At 42.2% G+C, this 27,177-nt stretch overlaps 2 protein-coding genes across 5 annotated transcripts in view; one reads left to right on the plus strand and one right to left on the minus strand.

The window, feature by feature from the left end:
• The window catches only part of sorcs2 (sortilin-related VPS10 domain containing receptor 2), a 194,707-nt gene extending 183,203 nt beyond the window's left edge, over window positions 1-11,504 (minus strand). The window contains exon 1 of the mRNA XM_062994515.1: window positions 11,211-11,504. Coding sequence (XP_062850585.1) covers window positions 11,211-11,504 — 294 coding nt within the window. The remainder of the gene's footprint in view (window positions 1-11,210) is intronic.
• Window positions 11,505-18,274: 6,770 nt separating this feature from the next.
• On the plus strand, window positions 18,275-25,684 carry LOC134312520 (zinc-binding protein A33-like). Of its 4 annotated transcripts, none has more exons than XM_062994519.1 (6): window positions 18,275-18,877; window positions 22,389-22,484; window positions 22,571-22,804; window positions 22,900-23,047; window positions 23,139-23,165; window positions 24,517-25,684. In XM_062994519.1, the coding sequence occupies exons 1-6, from the start codon at window positions 18,296-18,298 to the stop codon at window positions 25,065-25,067; spliced, it is 1,638 nt and encodes a 545-aa protein (XP_062850589.1). In that variant the 5' UTR covers window positions 18,275-18,295; the 3' UTR covers window positions 25,068-25,684. The 4 variants fall into 4 exon arrangements, with proteins under 4 accessions (XP_062850589.1, XP_062850586.1, XP_062850587.1 ...); XM_062994516.1 differs by having other exon boundaries at window positions 18,296-18,877; window positions 22,900-23,041; XM_062994517.1 differs by having other exon boundaries at window positions 18,296-18,877; window positions 22,637-22,804.
• The last annotated feature ends 1,493 nt before the right edge of the window (window positions 25,685-27,177 follow it).

Below are 27,177 nucleotides of genomic sequence, written 5' to 3' on the forward strand. Positions count from 1 at the left end.
AATAATAATACAGTCCAGTGTGTAATCCGGAGTGTTAATGCTATTAACGGTGCAAAAGATAAATTATAGGTCCAGTGTGTAGTCCAGGGTGTTGGTGGAGTTAGCGGTATAGTGTAGCGTTTAGTAAAGTAACTGAAGTGGGAAAAAAACTGTTTTTGAGTCGACGGGTCCTGGTACGGATGCTCCTGTATCTTTTCCCAGATGGCAGAAGGTTATACAGTGTGTGGCTGGGGTGGTAGGGGTCCCTGATGATGCTGTGTGCTCTGCGCACACAGCGCTGGTGGTGAAGGTCTCCGATAGTAGGAAGCTGTGTACCAATGATACGTTGGGCAGTCAATGGCCTTATTTACATTAAACATTATTTACATTAAGCAACAGTATCAGATCGGATTACACGTTTTTTTCCTTCCGATATCCGATCCAGTGATTTGGGCCAATATTGGACCGATACCGATACAGAGTATTGGATGGGATTGGATCGGTGCCAGTCCTTCACCTTGTTCCCACTGTGACAGTGACTTCTACTGTTCAGCTGAGGTGTTTGGAGGAAGACGTAGAGCGTAGGCTAGTCCATCTTGGCAGGCACTGATGTCAAGCATGATGCAATGGGGGAACTGGACATGTCAAGTCAAGTCAAATTGATTTATATAGCACTTTTCACAAAAGATATTGTCTCAAAGCCACGTTACAGAATCCGGGACCAACAGACAAAAAACCCTGTTGAGCAAGCCGAGGGTGACAGTGGCAGGAAAAACTCCCTTGAAATTACAGGAAGAAACCTTGAGAGGAACCAGACTCAGCAGGGACCTCCGTTCTCCTTGGGTGGCCTGGAGGATTGCGGATTGGCAAGACTTCTTGCCCCTTAAATACACCAATACCCTGTCTAGGGTCCTTTATTTACCCACTTGTCTAGGGCATTCCCACCTTGTGTCCAGTGTTTTTAGACCCCAATCTGAATAAAGTAGATTTGAAGGTTGTATGTGTGCTGTCTCTTAGCTTCAAACTACCATCAGAACATAATTTTATTAGTAGTCTAATGTAGGCAACCTTAAAATCGTGGACGCACAAGAGTTCTGTGTTTTACCAGCTCCAGCTGTTCATCCAAACTGGTCTCAGAGCAGATGTTGCACCAGCGGGTCATACTGAGTTAAAATCATCAATATGCTTCGAAGAATGGATGCTCAGACACTCCAAAAAGTGGAGCTCAATATGCAACAGAACCTTTAATCTTCTGGGTTATGCAAGGACCATTAAAAGCAGAGCAAACCCTCCTGAGCAGAAGATCCTCTCACATCCCACTAAACCCTGACCAGAGAAGAGGAAAAACCAGGAGTATCTTCAAAGCCTTTTCATAATAGATGTCTGACACCACGACTCCATCTTCTACTCCCTCTTTCCTTCTGTACTCCTCTCTAAGAAGATTGAAGGATGACTCAGTACTGCAGTGTGGACGGATCTAATCTAGGTTTCTACCTGCTGAGGACGCACCATGACCACCGAGTTCAAAATCTAATCAAACGGATCAAAAACCGCTTCTCATCAGAACCTGAGTCTTTGATTGTATGTAGGAGGTACCAGCAAGCATCCAGCAAGTCTCTGATCAAATTCTTATTCAGGGTGAAGTGTGAGACACACTCACATTATTCATGGATTTATACACTGTTTTATATAATTTACCACCTCTGGAATGTAAAAAAAAACATTTATTACTGTGTGAGTAAAACAGGCAGGTTTCAATTTCCATAAAAACAATAATTGGATTATTTAGCCTGAGACTCAGTATTTTTCAGTTTGTTTTGACTCATCAGAAGCTGAAGATTGAATTAATTCATGTCATTATGAATCATTCAGTCACGAGGCAGCAGGACGGCGAATAAAACTCACACAGACACGCGGCCACATAAAACACCAGAATTATAAATGTGATGTGAGCTGCAGCATGAATGTGGATGTTAGATGAGATGGTCTAAATTTCTCAGAAACTGCTGATGTCCTGGAATTTGACAACACAGGATGGATGGATAAAAGAATGAATTGATGGATGGATTTATAGGTAGTAGAATAAATATGGATGGATGGATAAGTATGAATGAATTTATAGATAGTAGGATGCATATAAATGGATGGATGGATGTACGTAATAATAAGTAGATGGATGGAGGGATGGATGGATGTTTGAATAATAAGTAGATGGATGGATGGATGGAGGGATGGATGGATGTTTGAATAATAAGTAGATGGATGGATAAATGGATGGATGGATGGATGTTTGAATAATAAGTAGATGGATGGATGGATGTAATAATAAGTAGATGAATGGATGGATGTACGTAGTAATAAGTAGAAGGATGGACGGATGGATGGATGGATGGAGGAATGAATGGATTTATAGATAGTAGGATGCGTATGGATAAATGGATGTGAGTGGATGGATGAACAGATGGATGGATGAGTAGAAGGGTGGATGGATGGATGAACAAATGGATGAATAAATCAATGGGTGGATGGATGAACATATGGATGAACAGATGGATGGATTTGTGGATGGATGAACAGATGGATGGATTTGTGGATGGATGAGTGGATGGATGAGTAGAAGGATGAATGGATGGATGAACAGATGGATGGATGAGTTGATGGATGTAATAATAAGTAGATGGATGGATGAGTTGATGGATAAATGGATGTGAGTGGATGGATGAACAGATGGATGGATGAGTTGATGGATGAACAAATAGATGGATGGGTGGATGGATGAATAGATGGATGGATGAGTTGATGGATAAATGAATTAGTGGATGGATAGAAAGGTGGAAGAACAGGTGGGTGGATAAAACCTCTCTAGAATGTTGAAGTGTGTATTAAATATAATTTATTCCAATAATTCAGATCATAAGAGCTCAGATGAGTCAGGATTAGTCGACTTTCTCTCTCTAGTGCATCATCTGTAAGCACTCAGACTCACTCGATTCCACTTCTGTTCAATCCACTCCATGCTGAGGTACGACATCTGTGGGGATTTTGTACCACTGTGTTGTGGGCATGTAAAAAAAAATACCATGTAACATCCAAGATAACTACGGCTAAACACTACTGAAGCCGTGCTGCATCTACTGTACATACCTTCATAAGGAAATGTACAACATTTATATTACATTAGCAGCATTGCAATGCTCAGGGGCCCAACAGTGGAAACTAGTGGCAACTGATTACCAGTTAAAGTCATAACCACTGAGACGATGTCATTATAGACGATGTCAAGTGAAACAATCTGCTATCATTTACCTCCTATCATATAGCGGCCATTAGTTTATGTTATAAATGTTACAGTGCAGGGCGGATCATACACACATTATTTTGTTAGGGGCGGGTGTGGAAGAAATAAGCAATCAACAATAATAACCTTAAGATAACTATAATAACTCAGGGTAAAAAGGACTCCACTACTCCAGGTTTGTAATAAAAAAAAAAAAAAAACAGATGCACTTTTTTAACACTCTGTAAAATAGATTATGTAAATTACAGATAGAAAACACACAGTAATGTACTTATTACTGTAGTGGATGCAACAATTATCCCAAGGTCATCTGGAGTACCATGTGGGGAAGCTTCTAGTGCACAAAAACATTTAATGTTACAGTTTTTAACATTTTTACATGATTAAAACCTTGCTGCTAATTTTGGGAAGATTTTATGAGGGGATAAAACAGTCCAGCGGGAACGTTGCTGTCTCAAATTGTGTCTGCTACCTTTCAAAGTGCACTACATAGAATAAAATAGACAGACTCTCTAGTGCACATGATGTTCAATAAATGAGATTTGAGATACAACAGACTGATTCGTGAAAGCATTAATATGCAGTGAGCTGGACATTCCCAAAGTCATGTTTTACCCCCAATTCACCCTCGTCAGGGTCGTGGTTGGTCCGTTTCCCCGGAATCACCAGGCACAACACAGTAACACACAGTAACACCCGGACAGCACGCTTATTTATCACAGGACTTCAGCCTACCCTCCAGAAATTGCCCATCATGTCTGTATGTACAGTAGATACCCGACCGACAGACTGAGATCACCACTGAGGCTTCAAACCCAGGATCCCTGCAGTAGTGGGCTGGCAGTTTACTACTGTGCCATCTGAGCGCCATCCAAACTTTATTTCAAAGTATAATCTGTCTTTGTGGGGAACAGTCCTCATTTCACACCAAGATGGAGATTTAAATTAAACATTTGTTCACAGTTTGTTCACTGTCCCATCAATTCACACCAGGTTTTGAGTTGTACAGGTTCTGAATCACAGCCGTCCAAGCCTTGTTTGGTTTTAAGGCAACACAATGCTGCAATGCTTACGTGAGGCATTCGCTGTGAACTCTGGGTAACTCAAAATCCTAACGCTTGCTGTCTCCACCACAGAGCCCTGACCTCAACCCCACTGAACATTTATGAAATGTATGGGACTATAAAGTGCCTACAAGCAGTGCCTGGTCTTACAAATGCTCTTTTAAATAGACACAAATTCCTACAGTCTTGTTAGTGAGACAATTAACCTGAGTATGCTGTTGTAGACTAAATGGCTCATGTTGAAAGACTTTCTCCGGTGGTGTGTATGGTCTGGTGGTTGTGGAACACACAACATGACCTGCTCACTAGGGCTGCCACTAATGACCATTTTTCTACTGATTAATCTATAGACTAATTTATTGATTAGTCGATTAATCTAAACAATAATTAATTCAGAATCTCATTTAAGCTTCTTTTATTTCAACAACAAACTGTACGGCATAATAATCCAACACAGAACTAATTGTAAACCGGGTTTATGTCCATATTAAACAGAGCGCAGCACGTGTTTATGGCGTCCGTACACAAAGCAAAGTGCTTGAACTTATAGCAGAAATAAAATAGTTAGATGTAGCCACGTCTCATTAAGTCCAACGTACAGTAACGACAGAATGAGCCCAGATTCTACTCTCCACGTTCACTCAACACTTACTTTACATTGTAAGCCATGTAAGCACAGTGGTGAGTGTTACGGCGCATTCACACGAGAAGCTTTTTGCACTTTGAGCGCCGCGGCAACCGCAAAAATCGCGAGCCCAACGCAGCAAAGTGCGCGGCGGTCTAACTGAACACGCTAAGGAATACGGTATTCCAAGATCTCCGTGATTAAGAAGCTTAATGAAACAATATAGACGTGCAGCATGGCGCTGGTACTGCTGTGGTACCATCAAAGCTCCGCACAGTAAACAAACCAGCTTTTAGTTGTGTGCCAGTTTTAAGTATCACCAAACTTGAATGACAGTGTTAATGACTACTTTGCTGAGGTACAGAGATTTGTGGAATGGTGTGACATTAATTTCCTCAAATTGAATATTAAGAAGACACAAGAGATTGTCTTTGATCACAAAAAAATTGGTGACCACAGTCCAGTGGTTATTTATAACAATTCCATATCTCAGGTGTCTTCTTACAAGTATCTGGGGGTTTATATTGACAGTTCACTTGGATGGTTAACCCATGTAGAGTATCTCTGTGCTAGACTGCAACTACTTTCTGAGGAGACTTCGTAGCTTTGGAGTGGACCAAAGGATTATGATTTTGTTTTATAAGACCATATTAGAGAGCATTGCAAGTTATGGTATTCCTGTCTGGTTTGGTGGCCTTTCAACCCAACTAACGAATAAGTTAGCTAGTGTTGTCAAAAATGCCTGGAAAATCATTGGGGGCAATCAGTACTCCTCACTGGGTGCAGTCTATGAGCGGTCCGTGCTGAGGCTGGCAAGGAATATGACTTCTGACCCTGACCATGTTATGTTCTCAGAATACCATCTTCTCCCTTCAGGAAGAAGATTCAGAATGCCATTGTGTAGTTCTAATAGGTTTAAAAACTCTTTTGTGCCAATTTCCATTACTATTCTTAATTCTAACAGGTGAGCAGAGTAGGGGAGGTATTTTAATGTACTTTTACTACTTTCAATGTTTGTATTGCATCGTGTGTCATTGTATGTTTGTATAAACGATATGTAGCTTGGGGTGGCCCAAGTAAAATTTCCCCTAGTGGGACAATAAAGTAAATCAAATCAAAATCAAATCAACTTTGGATGATTTGGGTCGTGGAAAACTTTGATCTTTTCTTTGAAAGCTCTACAATCGGCCTCTGACTGCTGCAGACGGCATTTTTTAAGACGGTGCTTAATGCCGCCAACCAGTGACTGGACCAGATACGACTGAGGTCCTGCACACGGCAGGTAGTGCTGAGGGAATCATATGAACTTTGTAGAAATTAAAAAGGATCATTTATAAGCATAGTTTTAAAAATGATGCATCGATTTGAAATATTGACGTCGACGCATTTTTAGACTAGGTCGACCAATCGCGGCAGTCCTACTGCTCACCGACGGTTGATGTGCTGCGGTGACCAAAGACAGCCGATAAAAAAGTCGCCAGCGTTCGAAGCGTTGGCGCAAAATGTCACAATGTCGCCACTGCTTATTTGAATCTGAAGGTGTTAATTGGTGACGTGACATGTCAGTGTATTCGCAGGTCTGTGGTTAAAGAATCTCATCATATATTCACGATATGTCACAAAACTGGACAAGATATTTTTAAATAAGCTCATATAATGATCGCAATACAAACCTGGCTTTATATGAACGGTAAGAAAACATCATGGATTGATGCCAGTGAGCTGTAAAGCACTTCAACAAGCAGCAAAACTGTTTTCTGTCAGCAGTGAATGTTTTTCTTCCACTTCATTCTGTTCTTCAGCATTTCTATCATCACGCCTTCCTTCTTCCATCACAGTATTCCCACACCAAGGCCATTTGCACACACACACACACACACACACACACACACACACACACACAGTGATCTTCCCAGAGGCTTTCTGAGTTTCGACTGAACAAAACACTGATTGTGGCTGCACCTTCGGAGCATTCTGGACTCTCTTTTAGCCCGGAATAAAAAGAAGGAGCGAGAAAAGCGTCTGGACGGACAAAACAGGGCGAGCAAAAGCACAAAGATTCACCCACACAGCCGGTTTCTGGCCTTCACACAAGTCTAACAAGTCTCACTGCAATTAAAGTGAAGAAACAGCAGCTATTATGTCCACTTCCTGTGAACACGCCAGAGAAATTTTCAAAGACACGCCAGACAGGAAGCAGAAGATTCAATTAACTTTGCATAAACTGGCTAATTAACGAAGAATGCCGTGGTGTCCGGAGGCGCAGACGTCTTTCTGCATGAAGCACGTCTTTGTTCTGATCGGGACATCGTGAATGAGGGGCGTGGGCACCAGGCTGCCACTACACATGTGCCAATAATCTGTTACACAATGTTTGGAGATATTGAACTGGACTCTGTTGTTGTAAACCGTTTCACTCTGGAGGAGGGAGGCGAGGCAGGGCGCTATCTGTGCTGCTAAGATAACGCGTCCCATTTAGCAGGCAAGCTAACGTCATCTTCTACAGCAGGGGTGCCCACACCTCCGTGGCTTGAGAGCTACTATTTCAGTCTAGAGGTCATCGCGATCTGTTTTTGTTTTGTTTTTTTAGGGTGGCTTCATCTGTTGTCTGGACAGGAGCTGCTGATGCCGATTCTCAAGCAGCTTCCAAGTGCTCATCAGTAAGAGTGGACCCATATTTACACCTCATTATTTTCATGTTAAAAAAGGTCGATCCATATTCTTGTTTCCTCAGCCAGCAAGTTCCAAAATTGTCCAGCAGAGGCGCTTGACTTCATATATCGTCTCTGTCCGATGAAAAACACGTATCTCCAAAAACTTTTTCCCCTGACAGTAACGGTGCAAACAAATTTAGATACAATACAGTACATTTACTAGAGATGTCCCAGTCCGATCTCAAAGATCGGAATCGAGGCCGAGCAAGGCATTTCTTAAATGATCGGTATTGGCTTTACTAATGCCGATCCTAATCCAAATCCTTCGTTTTGTGTCAGCATGTTCGCTGTGTGGAAATACTTTAAATTGGAAAGTGAAACAAGTATATATATATATACGTATATGTGTGTGTATATATAAATATACATATATACAGTACAGGCCAAAAGTTTGGACACACCAGTCAAAAGTTTGGACACACCTTCTCTTCAATGATTTTTCTTGATTATTTTTATTTTCTACATTGTAGATTAATACTGAAGACATCCAAACTATAAAGAATTATTTAGTGAACCAAAAAGTGTTAAACAAACCAGAATATGTTTTATATTTTACCAACTCTACCTCTGCACAACCCAACTGATGGTCTCAAACACATTAAAAAAGCAACAAATTCCAAAAATTCACTCTAGACAAGGCGCAAACATTCATTGAAAACCGTTCCAGGTGGAGACCTAATAAAGCTGGTTGAGAAAATTTCATAGAGTGTGCAAATCTGTCATTAAAGCAAAAGATGCTACTTTGAAGAATCTAAAATATAAAACATATTCTGGTTTGTTTAACACTTTTTTGTTTACTACATAATTCCATATGTGTTCCTTCATAGTTTGGACGTCTTTAGTATTAATCTACAATGTAGAAAATTAAAAAAAATAAATAAGAAAAACCACAGGAATGAGAAGGTGTGTCCAAACTTTTGGCCTGTACTGTATATATAATTTTACACACATTTGTTAATTGACAAACGTGTGTGTGCTTACAGTAAATAAGTGCACGCTCACACACACAGGACTCTGCGCCTGGATCCACCACTCCCACTCACTCACCGTAACAATATTCACTACTTGTCGGGAGCATTTATCACTTTATTAACTTCTTCTGTTACGGTACCGAATAGCAGACAGCTAGAGTCATCGCGTTAGCCAAGCACGCTATTCCATGCACTATGGAAGCCCCAAAGGGTCAAAACACACTCACTTCGCGTAGAAACGTCCATCAAACCATCGTCACGATACAACCACAGAAAAGTTTGTTACAGTTACAACACGCATACAAGTACGGTGGCTCATAAGAAACAAACCAGATATCATTTAACCAAACGATCTACAATTACTACCAATCTGATACGGCACCTAAAAAATAATCACTCAGCCGAATACAGCGAGTTTATTATTATATGATGAGAAGAGGAACCGGCCGTCCGCTAACACGGCAGAGATGCTGATTTTTGTGCATGTGTTTTCGTGACTAAACGTAGTTTGGGAGACCAGACAGACTCGTCTGAGATTCCTCCCAGTGATAGATGGTGTAGTGTGTGACGCCCTATCACCGATCAGTCCTGTAGTGTGAAAACCACAACAACTTGAAAGACTCCCGATTACAAGAGATCAAGTTGTGTAGTGTGAACTGTACAGAGATCGGAACAACTTGAAAGTCGTGTGGTGTGAACTTTGCATAAAAGAACCCAATTCCTACAGACACACTCCGAAATCCTGTGGGAAAACCACTTCAAAACAGTGCAGGCTGTGAAAGGGGTGGCATAATAATAATACCCATGTTTTTGGAATGGGATGAACAATAAGCTCATAATCAGGCATCCTTACATTAAAGGAATGTGACAGGTCTATAACTTTATTTTTTTTCCAAATGGGCAGCACAGTGGCTTAGTGGGTAGCACTGTCGCCTCACAGCAAGAAGGTCCTGGGTTCTGTGCGGAGTTTCCTTCCACAGTCCAACTGGAACTAACTAACTGGAAATACTGAACTGTCCTATAGACACCTAGCCGCTAGATGCACAAATCAGTGCATCACAGTGCCAGTCCCAAGCCCGGATAAAATAAGGAGGGTTATATAAGGAAAGGCATCCGGCGTAAAAATAGTGCCAAATCAAAGCGGATCATGATCCGCCGAGAGCCGACCCCGCAACCGAACGGGACAAAGGCCAAGGAAGAAGAAGAAGACAGATTTTCCAAATGGCCTTTAAAAGAACAGTTTATCAATCAATATCCTGTCTCAAGCGACCCCATCATCCTCTACAGTCTGAAACAAACCAATAAACTCAAGAGCCATCTTTAAAAAGTCTATATTAGCCACATGCTAACAGAAACCAGGTGATTCTCAGTCAATTTACCTCACATACTAAACAAGTTATAAAGTAAACGCAGGTTAGACTGAATATAAGCACTTTTAAAACGAGTTAACCGAATATTAGCCACAAATAAAACTGACTGCGCATTTATACACATATATACACTTTCAACAACAGAGCACAATGCACAATCTCTAGTCTAGCGCGCTGTGGGTAACAACAGTAGGTCACCGTGCTGATTTAACCAGCAAACAAACACTGTACGGTGTGAGAGGTGTGATAATAAAAGTACCGATGCGTTGGCATGGCTGGTAAAAGTGCCAGTGTGGTTCCACTGTGTGACAGGTGAAGGTACCAGTAGTGTGAATGCGTGATGTGCATGGTGTGCACGTTAAACGCACTGCTGTGTTTACATGTCAGGTGAAAGTAAAGTGTTTTAATGAGGTGACAGGTGGAAGCCCCAGTGTGTGCATGATGTGACAGATGAATTGGCAAAGTACCGGTGTGTTTGCATGCTGTGCCGGGTGGAAGTGTCGGTGTAGATGCATTGTGTGACAGGTGAATGTACCTGTGTGTTTGCATGGTGGATTTTCATGGTGTGATCAGTGGAAGTACCGGTGTGTTTGTATGGTGCGACAGGTGAAGGTACCTGTGTGTTCTCGTGGTGGGTTTGCATGGTGTGAGTGGTAAAAATACTGTTGTGTTTGCATGGTGTGGCAGATTGGTTAAAGTACCCATGTGTTTGCATGGTGTCACAGGTGGAGGTGCCGGTGTGGTTGCTTTGTGTGAGTGGTAAAAATACTGGTGTGTTTGCATCCTGTGGCAGGTGAAAGTACCTGTGTGTTTTTGTGGTGTGTTTGCATTGGTGTGAGTGGTGGAAGTGCCTGTGTGTTTGCATGGTGGATTTTCATGGTGTGATCAGTGGAAGTACCGGTGTGTTTGCATTGTGTGTGTGACAGGTGAAGGTACCTGTGTGTGTGTGTGTGTGTGTGTGTGTGTGTGTGTGTGTGTGTGTGTGTGTGTGTGTGTGTGTGTGTGTGTGTGTGCATGGTGTGGCAGATGGAAGCGCCGTTGTGGTTACATTGTGCGACTCTTGTAAGTAGCAGTTTGTTTGCACAGTGTGACCGGTGGAAGTACCGCTGTGTTTGCATGGTGTGTGTGTGTGTGTGTGTGTGTGTGTGTGTGTGTGTGTTTGCACGGTGTGTGTGTGTTCGCGACTCACGCTGCTGTTCTCTCCGGTCCAGTGCACCATCGCCTGGTTGTGCGCAGCGTCCCCCTTCAGCACGAACGAGCTGCTCAGTACGGACACCCTGTCCGCTCCCGCCGACCTCACCGACCTCCGCGGAGAATCCGGTACAGTAGCTCCGCTCATGTGCTGCTGAGTCCCGCCGAGAGCGAGACCGAGACCGTGGTGCGCGCTCCTCCGGTTCAGGACGGAAACATCATCAGCACCGGCGCTGCAGAGCACAGATCCGTGCACCCACATCCACAGCAGGGCGGCCGCGATGTGCGCCATGACACGCGCGCCGGTTCGTGCCTCGGTTTGTAGAACAACGGAGAACGGAGAGGCTGTGCGCGCGGAACACGTCGGTGGCTCGTCTACCGTAAGCTCGAGGACCGAGAGAGAGAGAGAGAGAGAGAGAGAGAGAGAGAGAGAGAGAGAGAGAGAGAGAGAGAGAGAGAGACGCGCGTAACGGTGGCGTTCCAGGGCTGCCATCTGCTGACCGATCTGTGTTGACGTTCTGTAGTGACCAGCATCAACTACTACAGTTTGCCCTCACAAATAACTTTGAACATGGAGAGAGAGAGAGAGGGAGAGAGCAGCTTTACCTTCTTTTTCTTCTTTTCCTCTGCCTTTATCCCGTTCGGTTGCGGGGTCGGCTCTTCGGGCGGATCGTGATCCGCGCATCGATTTGGCACAATTTTTACGCCGGGTGCCCTTCCTGACACGACCCTCCCTATTTTACCCGGGCTTGGGACCGGCACTACAATGCACTGGTTTGTGCATCTAGCGGCTAGGTATCTATTCAGGACAATTCAGTGTTTCCAATTAGCCTGGTGGCATGTTTTTGGACTGTGGGAGGAAACCGGAGCACCCGGAGGAAACCCACGCAGACACAGGGAGAACATGCAAACTCCACACAGAAAGGACCCGGACCGCCCCACCTGGGGATCGAACCCAGGACCTTCTTGTTGTGAGGCGACAGTGCTACCCACTAAGCCACCGTGCCACCCTAGAGAGCAGCTTTACCATTAATCATAAACTGAAGTAAAGCCTTCACACTAACAATTTAATTCAGTCATCAGCATTTTATTTTAGGTGCAGCAGATTCTGAGGTGATGGTAGTCATGTTGACGAGATCGCTAGCTGCTCCAGTTAGGGTTGTCAACTTTCAGCTGGCGGGTTGACGGAAGGCATAGGGTGGACGGAAGGCATAGGGAGGACGGTGGGATGGCAGGTGTTTACCTGAGCGGGAGTGGGGGGGGGGGGGGGGGGGATAGGCGGTTAGGGTTGCACCTATAAAAAATATAACGGGTCTTACACCGTCATGGGAACATTATCAAAATGTTTTATTTAGGCTGTTTAACATTTATTATTTTCATTCTTTATAATAATAAATCAGAACCATATTTTAGACAAAACAACATAAAGAACATCATGTAACATTTTTTCTCAATAGTGCAAACAACATTTTTACATGATCCATCTTCACACTGACATGCAGCCCCGGTTCTGGACTGCGTTGCTTAGGGGGGGCAGTGAGAAAAGTGCCGGTCCTGCTTGTGTTACTTTACTTTCACCCTACACACGGCGTTACTAAGACTAAAAGTGAACACTACTTACAATAATAACCAAATGCTTTCTAACCCCCACGGTAGCAGCAGTTTCCTTCTGTTTCATACATATCGCCCTGTCTCAGTCTAATCTGCGGCATTTCTCTCCCATTGATAAAAATACGGAACACGACGTTTAGTTTCCAAATAAGGAACGATTACGTGTGACGCAGGCACGTAAGTGCGTGCCCCCCGGAAGTCATTCAAAATGCATTACAGCACCTGCAGTACGAAAAAAAAGCTTTAACATGAGAGTCTATGAGAGCAATCCGGGGCGATTTTCAGTCAGACTGCAGTTGCCCCAAAAGGGGCAGTACTGTACGGAACACAACTCGATGCTGATTGGACTATGATATTCCGAGGCAAGACTCCAGAACAGTCACAGCTAGTTTCACACTGGTTGAATATGATAGAAAAAATTTCTTCCCATTCGCCCTTTGGTGGTGCGTCGCCCGATCGCCCTAATGAATGAGCCGTCCCTGATCAACTAACTTCACACTGGTTTGGCTTTTGTCCGCTTGGAGGGTCCTCACTGCTCTACAGAATCACCTGAATACAGGGCTGGGCGGTATGACCAGAAATTTGTATCACGGTATTTCTTTTAGACTGTGTTGATCACCAGAAACTGGATATATCATGATATACCATGAAGGATATGGGTGTGCCGAGCCATCTGATCAGCCTCATTAGGAACCTTTACATCGACCAAGAAGCAACAGTCACTCCGAACAGAACACGGCGACACGGCACGGTTCAAAGTAGAGCGGGGCGTCAGACAAGGATGCATCCTGTCACCATTTCTCTTCAATTTGTACGCAGAAGCCATTTTCAGGAAGGCTGGACTAGCCGAAAAAGAAGAAGGAATTAAAATTGCTGCACGAATCATCAACAATTTTAGATACGCAGATGATACAACACTGATAACATCAAGTGCAGATGGAATGAAGGACTTATTACAGAGCATCAAGCTGGAAAGCTCGACCATGGGGCTGTTACTCAACAACACAAAGAAGACAAAGATATTGACTACTGCCAGATACGACCGGGTCACATTGGAGATGGATGGCTACGAACTGGAAGTTGTAAAGGACTTCAACCTACTCGGAGCGTTGATCACTCAAGATGCTGAAACGACACCGGAAATCAGGTGGAGAATAGGTATGAGGGGAAATCAACAATAAAGTCACTGGACAAGGTCTTCAAATCGAATGGTAACGTACAGATGTAAAACCTAAAGAAACGATAAAGAAACAAGACAGAAGAAGAATCAACGCCTTCGAAATGTGGTGCTGGAGAAGGATGTTATCAATACCTTGGACGGTCAGAAGAACAAACAAATCAAATTTGGAACAAATCAAGCCAGACATGTCACTCGAATCAAGGACCACTAAGCTACGACTTGCCTACTTTGGACACATCCTACAGAGAGAGTGATCACCTGAGAAGGATGTCATGGTCGGAAGAATAGAAGGAACAAGGCGAAGAGGAAGACCAGCAACTCGATAGCTCGACACAATCACAGTAATGGCAGAGAAGACCCTGGCGGACCTATCTAGACTCGCACGAAATCGATATTCCTACAGATCGTTCATCCATCAAGTCGCGGATCGTGATTGAGCCTGAGGCCACTTTAAAAAATTATATATTTTTTTACGTTTCTGACGGTTTTACGATATATCCTGCTATGTTTTTTTCTGTATGACTGACACATTGTATATGTCTGTGGCTGATTTTACTGTCGTAATTTCACAGAATATAAAACGTTTTAATTTTACCATGTAAATAATGAAGGTTTTGATACTATAAGCAGTAGGCAGTTGTAGGCAGTTGTAGCCTAGTGGTTAAGGTACTGGACTAGTAATTAGAAGGTTGCCGGTTCAAGCCACACCACTGCCAGGTTGCAACTGTTGGGCCCTTAGGCAAGGCCCTTAATCCTCAATTGCTTAGATTGTATACTGTCACAACTGTAAATTGCTTAGGATGAAAGTGTCTGCTAAATGCTAAAAATGTAAATAAGCTTTGCTTGGTCCCACAAAATGACCCAATAAATGATGGAATCAGTATGTGTGATTTATTACAATAAATACAATTTATTTTGTTTATTTAATATTTAAGTATTATACGATTACCCTTAGCTCTCCCTTTAACAAATAAAACCACGTTTAAAAAGTGGACCACTTTAAATATCTCTGATTCCAGTTTGCTTAGAACGCTGGAACATTAAAACCACCTCCTTTTTTCTACACTCACTGTCCATTTTATCAGCTCAACTTACCATATAGAAGCACTTTGTAGTTCTACAATTACTGACTGTAGTCCATCTGTTTCTCTGCATGCATTGTTACCCCCTTTCATGCTGTTCTTCAATGGTCAGAACTCTCCCGGGCAGTGAGACTGACATGGTGGTGGTGTGTTAGTGTGTGTTGTGCCGGTATGAGTGGATCAGACACAGCAGCGCTGCTGGAGTTTTTAAACACCTCACTGTCACTGCTGGACTGAGAATAGTCCACCAACTGAAAATATCAGTCAGTAATTGTAGAACTACAAAGTGCTTCTATATGGTAAGTGGAGCTGATAAAATAAATGAGGTGGTTTTAATGTTATGACTGATCGGTGTAAGCAGAAATCATGACTACACTTTGGCGTCAGCAGTATTTAGTTTAGCCGGTGGATGTAGAGTTGTGCTGTGGTGAGACCTGAAATCAACAGTGTTTCTGAGTTCAGGCTGTTCTGCAGTAAATGTAGCTGCTAAATCTCATCATAGTGATAATAAACACTAAACTCAGATTATACAAACTGCTTCCATTTACTGCAGGTAAAAGTGGGTAAATTTCTGCTATCTGGTGGTTAAACTGTGTAACTGCTGTACAAACTGAGGGGCGTGTTTTCATGACGTCACTCAGCAGAAACGAAAGTAAAGTGGACACGTGTTTCCTAATCAGAAGTGACTTTGTTTCAGCAGCTCAAAATCTCCAGTTTGAAGCTTCTACAGCCTTCAGTCAACTAAATAAGCAGGTAAATAATAAAGGGGCAATACAAGGGGCAAACAGGGAGGTAAAGTGGAACTGTGCTATAAGGAAATGTTGGGGAAGTTCCACAGGATGCGTCTCAGAAGATGGAAGAATGAAATGTTTATTAAGTGTTAATACTGATACAGATGATTGTACAGCTAGAATTACAAACAATTCAGTTACTAAATAAACTAACCGAGACAGCAGGACAGTAAACAAGCAGCATGTTTGTCTTCATTTTATTTCCCAGCATAAAGAAATATTATGTGGTCGTGTCTCATATCTCACATGATTTAACATCTGGTGCACTAGAGCCACTGTGAATTACTTTCTATATAGTGCGTTTGGAAAGGGAAGTGGTCATAATTTGAGACACAGCAGTGTGAGCTCAACAACAAGGCTTGTAAATCATGTAAATAAAACATCTTATAACAAATGTGACGCAGTAAAGTTGATGATAAAATGATATCTGGATGTTTATAATCAGTGGTTTATAAGCTCTTGTAATACAGAAGCTCAGTTTAGAACAGTTCAGTCTGATTGATTACATTAGAGTTTCATTTTCACTGGCTCTGTGTGTTTCTACCACCAAGTGAAATGTAAATAATAGTTTAAATCAGTTTTTTATCCAATATATTTTATTCTTTATTTTTCCTGTATGTTCTTGTTACCTGTTGTTATCTGTGCTCTATAATAAATGCATTCATACCTGTTATGTATACAGTAAAAGTTAGAGAAACCAGAGACATCATATCACAGAGCACATCCACACATCCTGATGTACAATCTGTCATTTCATCAATGTAAGTGTTTGGTTTTCACTTTGCTTACAGAAGCTCTCTCTGGGTAATTGTAGTTCAGTGGTTAAGGTACTGGACTAGTAATCAGAAGTTTGCCGGTTCAAGCCACACCTCTGCCTGGTTGCTACTGTTGGGCCCTTGAGCAAGGCCCTTGACCCTCAATTGCTTAGGTTGTATACTGTCACAAATGTAAGTCACGTTGGATAAAAGCATCAGCTAAATGCCGGAAATGCATTCACTGGTCAGGATCCCCACTGGACCCCCACTGGACCACCACAGAGCAGGTATTATTTAGGTGGTGGATCATTCTCAGAACTGCAGTGACACTGACATGGTGGTGGTGTGTTAGTGTGTGTTGTGCTGGTATGAGTGAATCAGACGCAGCAGTGCTGCTGGAGTTTTTAAATACTGTGTCCACTCACTGTCTACTCTATTAGACACTCCTACCCAGTCAGAGACGATTGATCATCAATCGCCAGTGATAGCTCAGTGGTTAAGGTACTGGACTAGTAAAGAAAGGTTGCCGGTTCAAGCCCTGCCACCACCAAGTTGCCACTGTTGGGTCCCTGAGCAAGGCCCTTAACCCTCAATTGCTCATTGTATAAGTCGCTTTGGATAAAAGTGTCTGCTAAATGCTGAAAATGTAAATGTATTGCTGCTGTTTGAGTCTGTCATCTTCTAGACCTTCATCAGTGGTCACAAGACGCTGCCCACGGGGCGCTGTTGGCTGGATATTTTTGGTTGGTGGACTATTCTCAGTCCAGCAGCAACAGTGAGGTGTTTAAAAACTCCAGCAGCACTGCTGTGTTTGATCCACTCATACCAGCACAACACACACTAACACACCACCACCATGTCAGTGTCACTGCAGTGCTGAGAATCATCCACCACCTAAATAATACCTGCTCTGTGGTGGTCATGACAGAAACGGTAGTTACTCATTACACAAGATTCATCAGTTCACAAGTTTATATCGAACACAGACCTAGACAATTTAGTATCTCCAATTCACCTCACTTGCATGTCTTTGGACTGTGGGAGGAAACAGGAGCACCCGGAGGAAACCCACACGGACACGGGAAGAACATGCAAACTCCACACAGAAAAGACCTGGACCTCCTCACCTGGGGATCGAACCCAGGACCTTTTCGCTGTGAGGCAACAGTGCTACCCACCGTGCCGCCGGTTTATATAATAATATGTAATATTACATATGTAAGTGATCTGTGCATTAAATAGCTATGGGTGTGTGTCTGGGGGGGGGGGGGGGGTGTAATAGAGGTTACAGCTCTGGGGAAAAAGCTTCTTAATTTCCTCAGTCTGTTTGTTCGGGTCTTAATTGTCCTGAATCTTTTTCCTGATGGGAGAGTTCTCAGCTGTACAGCTGGTTTACCACACTGTCACACAGTAACAAAGCTAACTATTTGCTGTTAGGTGTGTGTGTGTGTGTGTGTGTGTGTGTGTGTGTGTGTGTGTGTGTGTGTGTGTGTGTGTGTGTGTTGCTTGACCTGTAATGGACTGGTGACCTGTCTGGGGTGTTTCCTGCCTTTTGCCCAGTTAATTGTACCCACTGTGACCCAGAATAGGATGGGTGGTTAAATAGACAATAAATAAATGAATATATGAACCATTATGTTGTCTCTGTATCTCCTCTATCAGTCATGGCTTCCTCCAGCAGTTTCCTGTCTGAAGATCAGCTCCAGTGCTCCATCTGTCTGGATGTGTTCACTGATCCAGTCTCTACTCCATGTGGACACAACTTCTGCATGACCTGTATCAACAAGTACTGGGACACCAGTTCACACTGCCAGTGTCCAGTATGTAAAATGGATTTTCCCAGAAGACCTGAACTACATGTTAACACCTTCATCTCTGGACTGGCGGCTCAATTCAGGAAGCCAGTTCAGGTCAAATCAAGCAGCACTGCTGGAAAACATACCAAATCTCTGGTGTTCTGTGAGGTCTGCAGTGAAAAGAAACGTGAAGCTCTGAAGTCCTGTCTGATCTGTATGGCCTCTTACTGTAAGACTCATCTGGAACCTCATGAGAAAGTTTCTTCATTCAAGAAACACAAACTAATAGATCCTGTGGAGAACCTGGAGGATTACATCTGTCAGAAACATGAGAGACCTCTGGAGATGTTTTGTAGAGACGACCAGACGTGTGTTTGTCAGTTCTGCACTTTAGATGACCACAAGAACCACAACACAGTTCCTATAGAGGAGGAGAGTGCAGAGAAGAAGGTGAGAGACCTTCTTTTTAGGGACATTTTTAACAAGGGTACGGGTATAGGAGTGGCCTGCCTGCAGTCCCGACCTGTCTCTGTACTGTACCGTACTGTCATGTGCTGATACACTCCAGTCTGGATTCCGGTTTCGGGGCACATTGTGCGCGTGTTTGGCTGCCACTTCCGGCTCGGACTTTTTTTTTTTTTTTTTCTCTGTTTCTCTTTCTTTGCAATCTAACTTTTTAAACCCGCGGACTTTCATGGACTAATGTGTGCTTGGTGACGTGCGTTTTGGCTGCGACATTGTATTTTCGCCTTTGGATCCTTTGAAATGCTATGAACAAACCACCTTAGCGACTGTGTTTACCTTGGTCTGCCTTGTTTTAGTGCCATGCGCTGCTGGTGTGTCTGCCTGAGCTAGCTTTGAACAGCTTCTTCACTGTTCTAGATACCGTGCCTTCAGTAAACGCTCCTTCATTTTGCTGTCCGCTATCAGGCCAGCTTTTGCTGATTGTTGGTTCTGTGGAATCTGGTTTTAGTGTCGGCTAATGTAGCAATTTAGCTTTTGGCTACTGGGTGCTGTGTAGACCCCTGTTACATACCAGCTTGGTCCTAAACTGGCTTTTCACCACTTTCGCTTTGTTGGACTCATTTATTATTTCGTGTTTTTGGAACCATGGCTGCTCCTGGTGTCTATTCTGATTTAGACAACTTTTCCTATATTGCCTATACTGCTGCTGAGTTACGTCTCCTCCGATCCTACCCTTTGGACTCTTCTGTCTCCATCCTGTGTTTTCTTCAGAAATAACTTAAAAGTATCTGAAGTTGGTTTTGGTATTGCTGTTACTTTTGAATATATGGTGCTAAAAGTTCACTCGGACAGTATGTTTATCATCCTGTTAGTTTATCGACCACCTAAGCATTCCATTCCAGATTTTCTTACTGAGTTTTCTGAAATACTCACATCTGTCAGTTCAATTTCATCATTATTGATTGTTCTCGGTGATTTTAATATTCACATTGACACTCCATCTACCTCAACTGCTGATTTTATTTCACTTTAAACTGTTTTGACTTACTTCAACATGTCACATTTTCCACCCATAATCGTGGTCACACCCTAGATCTTCTCTGTTCTACTTCTAATCTCATCAGAAATACCTCTGGTTTTCCCATACCTTTCTCTGACCACAAGCTCATTATCTCATCTCTCTCTCTTCCGGGTTGCTAAGCCTATGTCTAAAACTTGCCTATCTTATTGCCGAACCTCATCTATCGACCCATTTGTCTTTTTTTGCTTCCCTAAAAACATCTCTGCCTAGGCTTCTTGAGCTCCGCTCTCTTGATAAAATAGTTACTTCTTACCATAAAACAGTGTCTGCTACTCTTGACTCCTTTTGCACCTGTTATAAATGTGGTTGTCCCTTCTACCCATTCCTCGCCTTGGTTTGGTTTGGTTCACCCCTGAACTTCGCTCTTTAAAGACTGTTGGGAGTCGTATTGAGCGCTTCTATAGAAAATTGAAATTACATGTTCATTTTCTAGCTTACTCTGACCACATTTCAAAATACAAAACTGCTCTTAACACTACTTGTTCTTATTACTTTTCTTCTTGCATTCAAGCTTCAGGTCAAAACCATCGTCAGCTGTTCAACACTGTAAACAAGCTCTTACGTCCCCCCTCTAAACAGAGGTCTGACTCTTCTGAACTCTGTGATTCTTTTCTTCAATTTTTCACAGACAAAGTGTCCACAATCTATCATGAACTTCTTCATTCTTCCTCTGTTGCACTGCCATTTCCATCCCTGCCTAAAACCTTGCCCTCCTGCTGTTTTTCTACTTTTTCTGCTGTTAATGCCAAATACATTATTTCTGGTCTTTCATAATCTACCTCTTCTCTCGATCCTGCTCCTTCTTCCCTCCTTAAGTCATGTGCTACTGAAACTGCACTTCTCTATGTACTCAATGATCTTCTCACTGCTTCTGCGCTTATTCTTCTTGATCTTTCTTCTGCTTTTGATACTATCAATCATAACATATAATTAACCCGTCTTTCTGAAATAGGTCTTTCTGGTACAGTCTTAACCTGGTTTATATCCTACTTCACTGATAGACTCAGGGCTCTGTTCTTGGTCCACTCTTTATTCTGTACATCTTACCTCTTGGCTCTATTATACAACACCATGGACTTAGTTATCATTTTTATGCTGATGACACTCAACTTTACCTCAATTTCAAACCCTCCTCTTCCCCCCCGGCCCGCTTCTCTTACTAGCTGTATTTAACATATCAATTCTTGGCTGCATTCCAACTTTCTAAAGTAAAATCCCCAGAGGACTAAATTCCTGTTCTTTGGCTCCAAATCCGTGGTTTCCTCTCTTTCCCCCTCATCTCTTCCTATTGCTGGTGTTTCTATCTCCCCATCCCTTACTGTGTGTAACCCTGGTGTATTGTTTGATCCTTTACTGTCCTTTCTTCCCCAAATTAGATCTATCTCTAAGTCTGCTTTTTTTTTACCTGCGAAACATTGCTCGTCTGCGTCCCTTTCTTTCTTCTGTGGCTGCTGAAACCCTTGTTCATGCTTTTATCTCCTCCAGACTTGATTATTGTAACTCTCTGCTCTGTGGTTTTCCTGCAAAATCTATCCACCTTCTTCAATGTGTTCAAAACTCTGCTGCCAGGATGCTCACTCGCTCCAAAAAAACTGATCACATTACACCTGTCCTTGCCCTACTTCACTGGTTACCCATCTCCAAATGCATTCAATACAAAGTCCTCATTCTTATTTTCAAAGCACTTCATGGTCTCGGTCCTATATACTTACGTAATCTACTACATCCATACACTCCCTCACACTCTTTACGGTCTGCTGATGCTGGTCTCCTGATTGTCCCCAGCTTCAGGCTCTCTACCATGGGTGGAAGATCCTTTTCTGTCTTTGCTACTCTACTTTGGAACTCTCTTCCTTTTTCCCTGCGCTCTACTTCTTCTTTTACTGAATTCAAATCCTTACTTAAAAATCATCTGTTTACTCAACATTTCTCTACTGTTTTATAAGTCTCATTAGTTTATTTAAATTATGTGTTTCTTAAGTGTGTTGTTATTCTTCTCTTGTATCCTGTTGAGTCTTATTATTTATGTATTTATGTGTTTCTCATGTATTTGATTCTTTTATTGTATCTCGATGTATTACTTTATTTTGTAAAGCGTCCATGGGTATTGTAAAAGGTGCTATGTAAGTCCAACTTATTATTATTATTATTTATTATTAATTGAGAATGTGTAGAATTTTGCAACAAGAAATGTGGCAAGGAAAACTCTGTACTGTTGTGTATCTTAAGACATGTTTGCAGGAAAAATGGGACAAAATAAAACCTGAAACACTAAATCACTAGGTTTCCTTGGTGCAAAGCATTTTTTAAATGTTGTGAAAAGAAATGGGAATAGAGTTTAATTATATTAGTACTATATTAGCACTTCTGAAGGATTTCAATCATTTCTGGAAACACAACCTGTATATTTTACAGACTCAGCTGGGAGCAACACAAGCAGAAGTTGAGCAAATGATCCAGGACCGACTGAAGAAGATCAAGAAAATCAAAGATTCTGTAGAATTTAATAAAGTAAGAAAATCTTGATTTCTAGGGACATAAGTAAAACTGATATGTTTAATAACACTACATAAAAGACTTGATGTTTCACCTGGTAGAAAAACAATGAAAAGGAGAAAGCTGACAGCATGGAGATCTTCATATCTCTGATACGCAGCATTGAGAGAAACCAGGCTGAGATGCTGAAGGTGATGGAGGAGAAGCAGAGAGCAGCAGAGCGTCAGGCTGAAGAGTTCATTAAAGATCTGAAGCAGGAAATCACTGAGCTAAAGAAGAGAAACACAAAGCTGAAGAAGATCTTCAACACTGAGGATAATTTTCATCTCCTACAGGTCAGAGTCCCTCTGTTTCTCAATAGTAATGCAGCACATGACGGGACAGCACTGGTCATGCTGAGGGATTTCTCCTCTCTCCTGCTGTACTGTAGATTTACCCGTCCCTGTGCAGACCTCCACCCACCAACAACTGGACTGATGTCAGTATTCAGCCTCATCTGAATGTGGAGACTCTGAGGAGAGCTCTGTCTCAGCTTCAGGAATGTGTTGATGAGGAAATGAAGAAGGTTGTCAGTATGGGTAAGTGTTTACTATCTAAGATCTTGTGAGTTTGAGCAGAGAAATTGCTTATGACAGTAAATAATTTTGTTCTTTATTTTATTCCAACCAGAACTGAAGAGAATTCAACAATATGCAGGTTTGTGAGCTCTCACTCATCACATGATGAATTCTACAGGGGTTGGACAAAATAACTGTAACACCTGTCATTTTAGTGTGGGAGGTTTCATGGCTAAATTGGACCAGTCTGGTGGCCAATCTTCATTAATTGCACATTGCACCAGTAAGAGCAGAGTGTGAAGGTTCAATTAGCAGGGTAAGAGCACAGTTTTGCTCAAAGTATTGCAATGCACACAACATTATGGGTGACATACCAGAGTTCAAAAGAGGACAAATTGTTGGTGCACGTCTTGCTGGCGCATCTGTGACCAAGACAGCAAGTCTTTGTGATGTATCAAGAGCCACGGTATCCAGGGTAATGTCAGCATACCACCAAGAAGGACAAACCACATCCAACAGGATTAACTGTGGACGCAAGAGGAAGCTGTCTGAAAGGGATGTTCGGGTGCTAACCCGGATTGTATCCAAAAAACATAAAACCACGGCTGCCCAAATCACGGCAGAATTAAATGTGCACCTCAACTCTCCTGTTTCCACCAGAACTGTCCGTCGGGAGCTCCACAGGGTCAATATACACGGCCGGGCTGCTATAGCCAAACCTTTGGTCACTCGTGCCGATGCCAAACGTCGCTTTCAATGGTGCAAGGAGCGCAAATCTTGGGCTGTGGACAATGTGAAACATGTATTGTTCTCTGATGAGTCCACCTTTACTGTTTTCCCCACATCCGGGAGAGTTACTGTGTGGAGAAGCCCCAAAGAAGCGTACCACCCAGACTGTTGCATGCCCAGAGTGAAGCATGGGGGTGGATCAGTGATGGTTTGGGCTGCCATATCATGGCATTCCCTTGGCCCAATACTTGTGCTAGATGGGCGCGTCACTGCCAAGGACTACCGAACCATTCTGGAGGACCATGTGCATCCAATGGCGGTGCCGTGTATCAGGATGACAATGCACCAATACACACAGCAAGACTGGTGAAAGATTGGTTTGATGAACATGAAAGTGAAGTTGAACATCTCCCATGGCCTGCACAGTCACCAGATCTAAATATTATTGAGCCACTTTGGGGTGTTTTGGAGAAGCGAGTCAGGAAACGTTTTCCTCCACCAGCATCACGTAGTGACCTGGCCACTATCCTGCAAGAAGAATGGCTTATAATCCCTCTGACCACTGTGCAGGACTTGTATATGTCATTTCCAAGACGAATTGACGCTGTATTGGCCGCAAAAGGAGGCCCTACACCATACTAATTAATTATTGTGGTCTAAAACCAGGTGTTTCAGTTTCATTGTCCAACCCATGTAGATTTCTTCATTAATACACACTGTGTAACGATAAAATGGGTGTAAATTGTGTCTCTTTCTTTCAGTGGATGTGAATCTGGATCCTGATACAGCTCATCCTAAACTCATCCTGTCTGATGATGGAAAACAAGTTACTGATGGAGACAAACGACAAGATTTTCCTGATAATCCAAAGAGATTTGATTGCTGTGTATTCGTGCTGGGAAAGGAGGGATTCTCCTCAGGGAGATTTTACTATGAGGTTCAGGTTAAAGGGAAGACTAAGTGGACTTTAGGAGTGACCACAGAATCCAGTAACAGGAAGGGAAAGATTACAGTATGTCCTAAAAATGGATATTGGTCTGTATGTCTGAGAAATAAAACTGAATATAAGGCTCTGGATTCTCCCTCTGTCTCCCTCTCCTTGAAACAGTCTCCTCAGAAGGTGGGGGTGTTTGTGGATTATGAGGAGGGTTTGGTCTCCTTCTATGATGTTGAGAATGAGTCTCATATCTACTCTTTCACTGGTCAGTCTTTCACTGAGAAGCTCTATCCATACTTCAGTCCCTGTCTCAATGATGAAGGTAAAAATTCAGCACCACTGATCATCTGCCCTGTTAGTCAAGTTCAAACTTAATTATTGAATACAATGCGAAGTGCAACACCACTGTCTGAAACACATTGGTAACAGTAAAATACCATAACAACCGACTAGCAGCACCCTACCAACTAAGTGGATCACCCTAGCAACCTGACTGGAGCTGCACAGTATATTTTGGAAATGACGTAGCAACACCCTAGCAATCTTAAGGGAACAACTAGCAACTTCCACCAAATGTGTATAATATCAAGCAACACACTAGTAATTTCCATAAATACCATAAAACCAACTAAGAATATCATTGTTACCTGGTAGAATATGTTAGTATTTACCAAGCAACTGTAGAAACCTCTTCAACACGACTGGTCGTGTGTCACAGGGGGTGCATGATGGTCCACGACTCTCCTTGATCAGAGATACTGTAAGCAGAAGTGGAGTTACAGTTGGAAATTGGAATTGACAAGATTTGGAAAGAGGATGGAGGGGGTATATGGAAAAATTGTGTTAGTATTACATGGAGTTTTATTTTTTTAAATTATTTTATGTATTTGGTGATTTTTTTTGCACTGAAAAGTCATCCATTTGATCATTGTTTTTCTTGTGTAATGCACGTCTGTCTGTGTATATTTTATATTAAAAGTACATATTATGAATCATTTCTTAATTATTGGTTTCTTTTAAATCTTCTGGACTGCATTAACATGGACACTATTAATCTGATCATTCTCAGATTGTAGGTGTTGCCCAAATACACATAAACGTATTCACTCCAATAATGTTCAACAGTGTACAACATTTGTGTAACATTCACATTCTGTATCAGTACTGCTATACTAATGTGTACATTTCTATCTGTTTTTTCTTTAGCTCACACACACAAACACATTTTATGAACTTATTCTCCTGGATGTGCTAAACTAAACTAAAACCTGTTATTTTAAAAAGAATTTCAGTTTCCTGCATCATATCTGGAGTTTCTCTCTCACTGAAAACACTAACACATCTAACTGCTCTTTATCTTAGAGTCACTTCCATCACTACACATGTACAATAACAGAGAGCAGTGAGGGGGCAATTACTTTATCACAGCACTGTATGTGTTTGGGTGAATTTCTGCCACCTGGTGGTTAAAATGTGTAAATGCGGTACAAACAGTGGGCGTGTCCTCATGACGTCACTCAGGTGAAACAAAACTTCTTTTCTTTCAGCATTTACATTTTCAGCAGACGCTTTTATCCAAAGCGACTTACACAATGAGCTGAACACGATGAGCAATTGAGGGTTAAGGGCCTTGCTCAGGGACCCAACAGTGGCAACTTGGAGATGGCGGGGCTTGAACCGGCAACCTTCTGTTTACTAGTCCAGTACCTTAACCACTGAGCTATCACTGGCCCACTTCAGCAGCTTAAAGTCTCCAGTCTGAAGCTTCTACAGCCTTCAAGCAGCTACAATCACTGCAGGTAAATAATAAAGGGGGTAAAAAGGTAAAAAGTGCAGCAGGGGAGGTAAAGTGGAGCAGTGCTATAACCAAGTTTTAGGGAAGTTCCACAGTTTGTTTTCTTTATGTTGGTAGAATGAGGAAACAGCGTATAGAAACGATCTGCGGTCGTGTCTCATATGTAACTCTATTTAACATCAAGTGCACTAGAATTACAGGGAATTGTTTTATATAGTGCACATTGTAAGGGAAGTGCACACAATTTGGGACAGCGCAGTGTTTTGACTGGAAATGTACAGTACATACAAATGAAAAACAGCAAGACTTTACTGTAAATAAAACATCTTATAACAAATGTGACGCAGTAAAGTTGGTGATAAAATGTTGGATCTGGATGTTTATAATCAGTGGTTTATAAACACTTGTAATACAGAAGCTCAGTTTAGAACAGTACAGTCTGATAAATGCTTTGGAGATTTATATTGACTGATTCTTTATTCTCTATGCTGTACAATAAATGCACTAGTTAATATTTACCACGTACAGACCAAAGGTCGTCTAGTAGAGTAACGACTTATCAATATTTACATGAACTTTTATACGTTATCTATTTTTAGTGGTTCTCAACTAGCAGGCCGCGCTCTACTAGGGGACCTCTGTGAGCCCAGAAGGGGGTCCTTTTGCATTTTATTAAGAAGAATAAAAATA

The sequence above is a fragment of the Trichomycterus rosablanca genome, chromosome 4 (genome assembly GCF_030014385.1).
Source record: "Trichomycterus rosablanca isolate fTriRos1 chromosome 4, fTriRos1.hap1, whole genome shotgun sequence".
Classification (NCBI taxonomy): domain Eukaryota; kingdom Metazoa; phylum Chordata; class Actinopteri; order Siluriformes; family Trichomycteridae; genus Trichomycterus; species Trichomycterus rosablanca.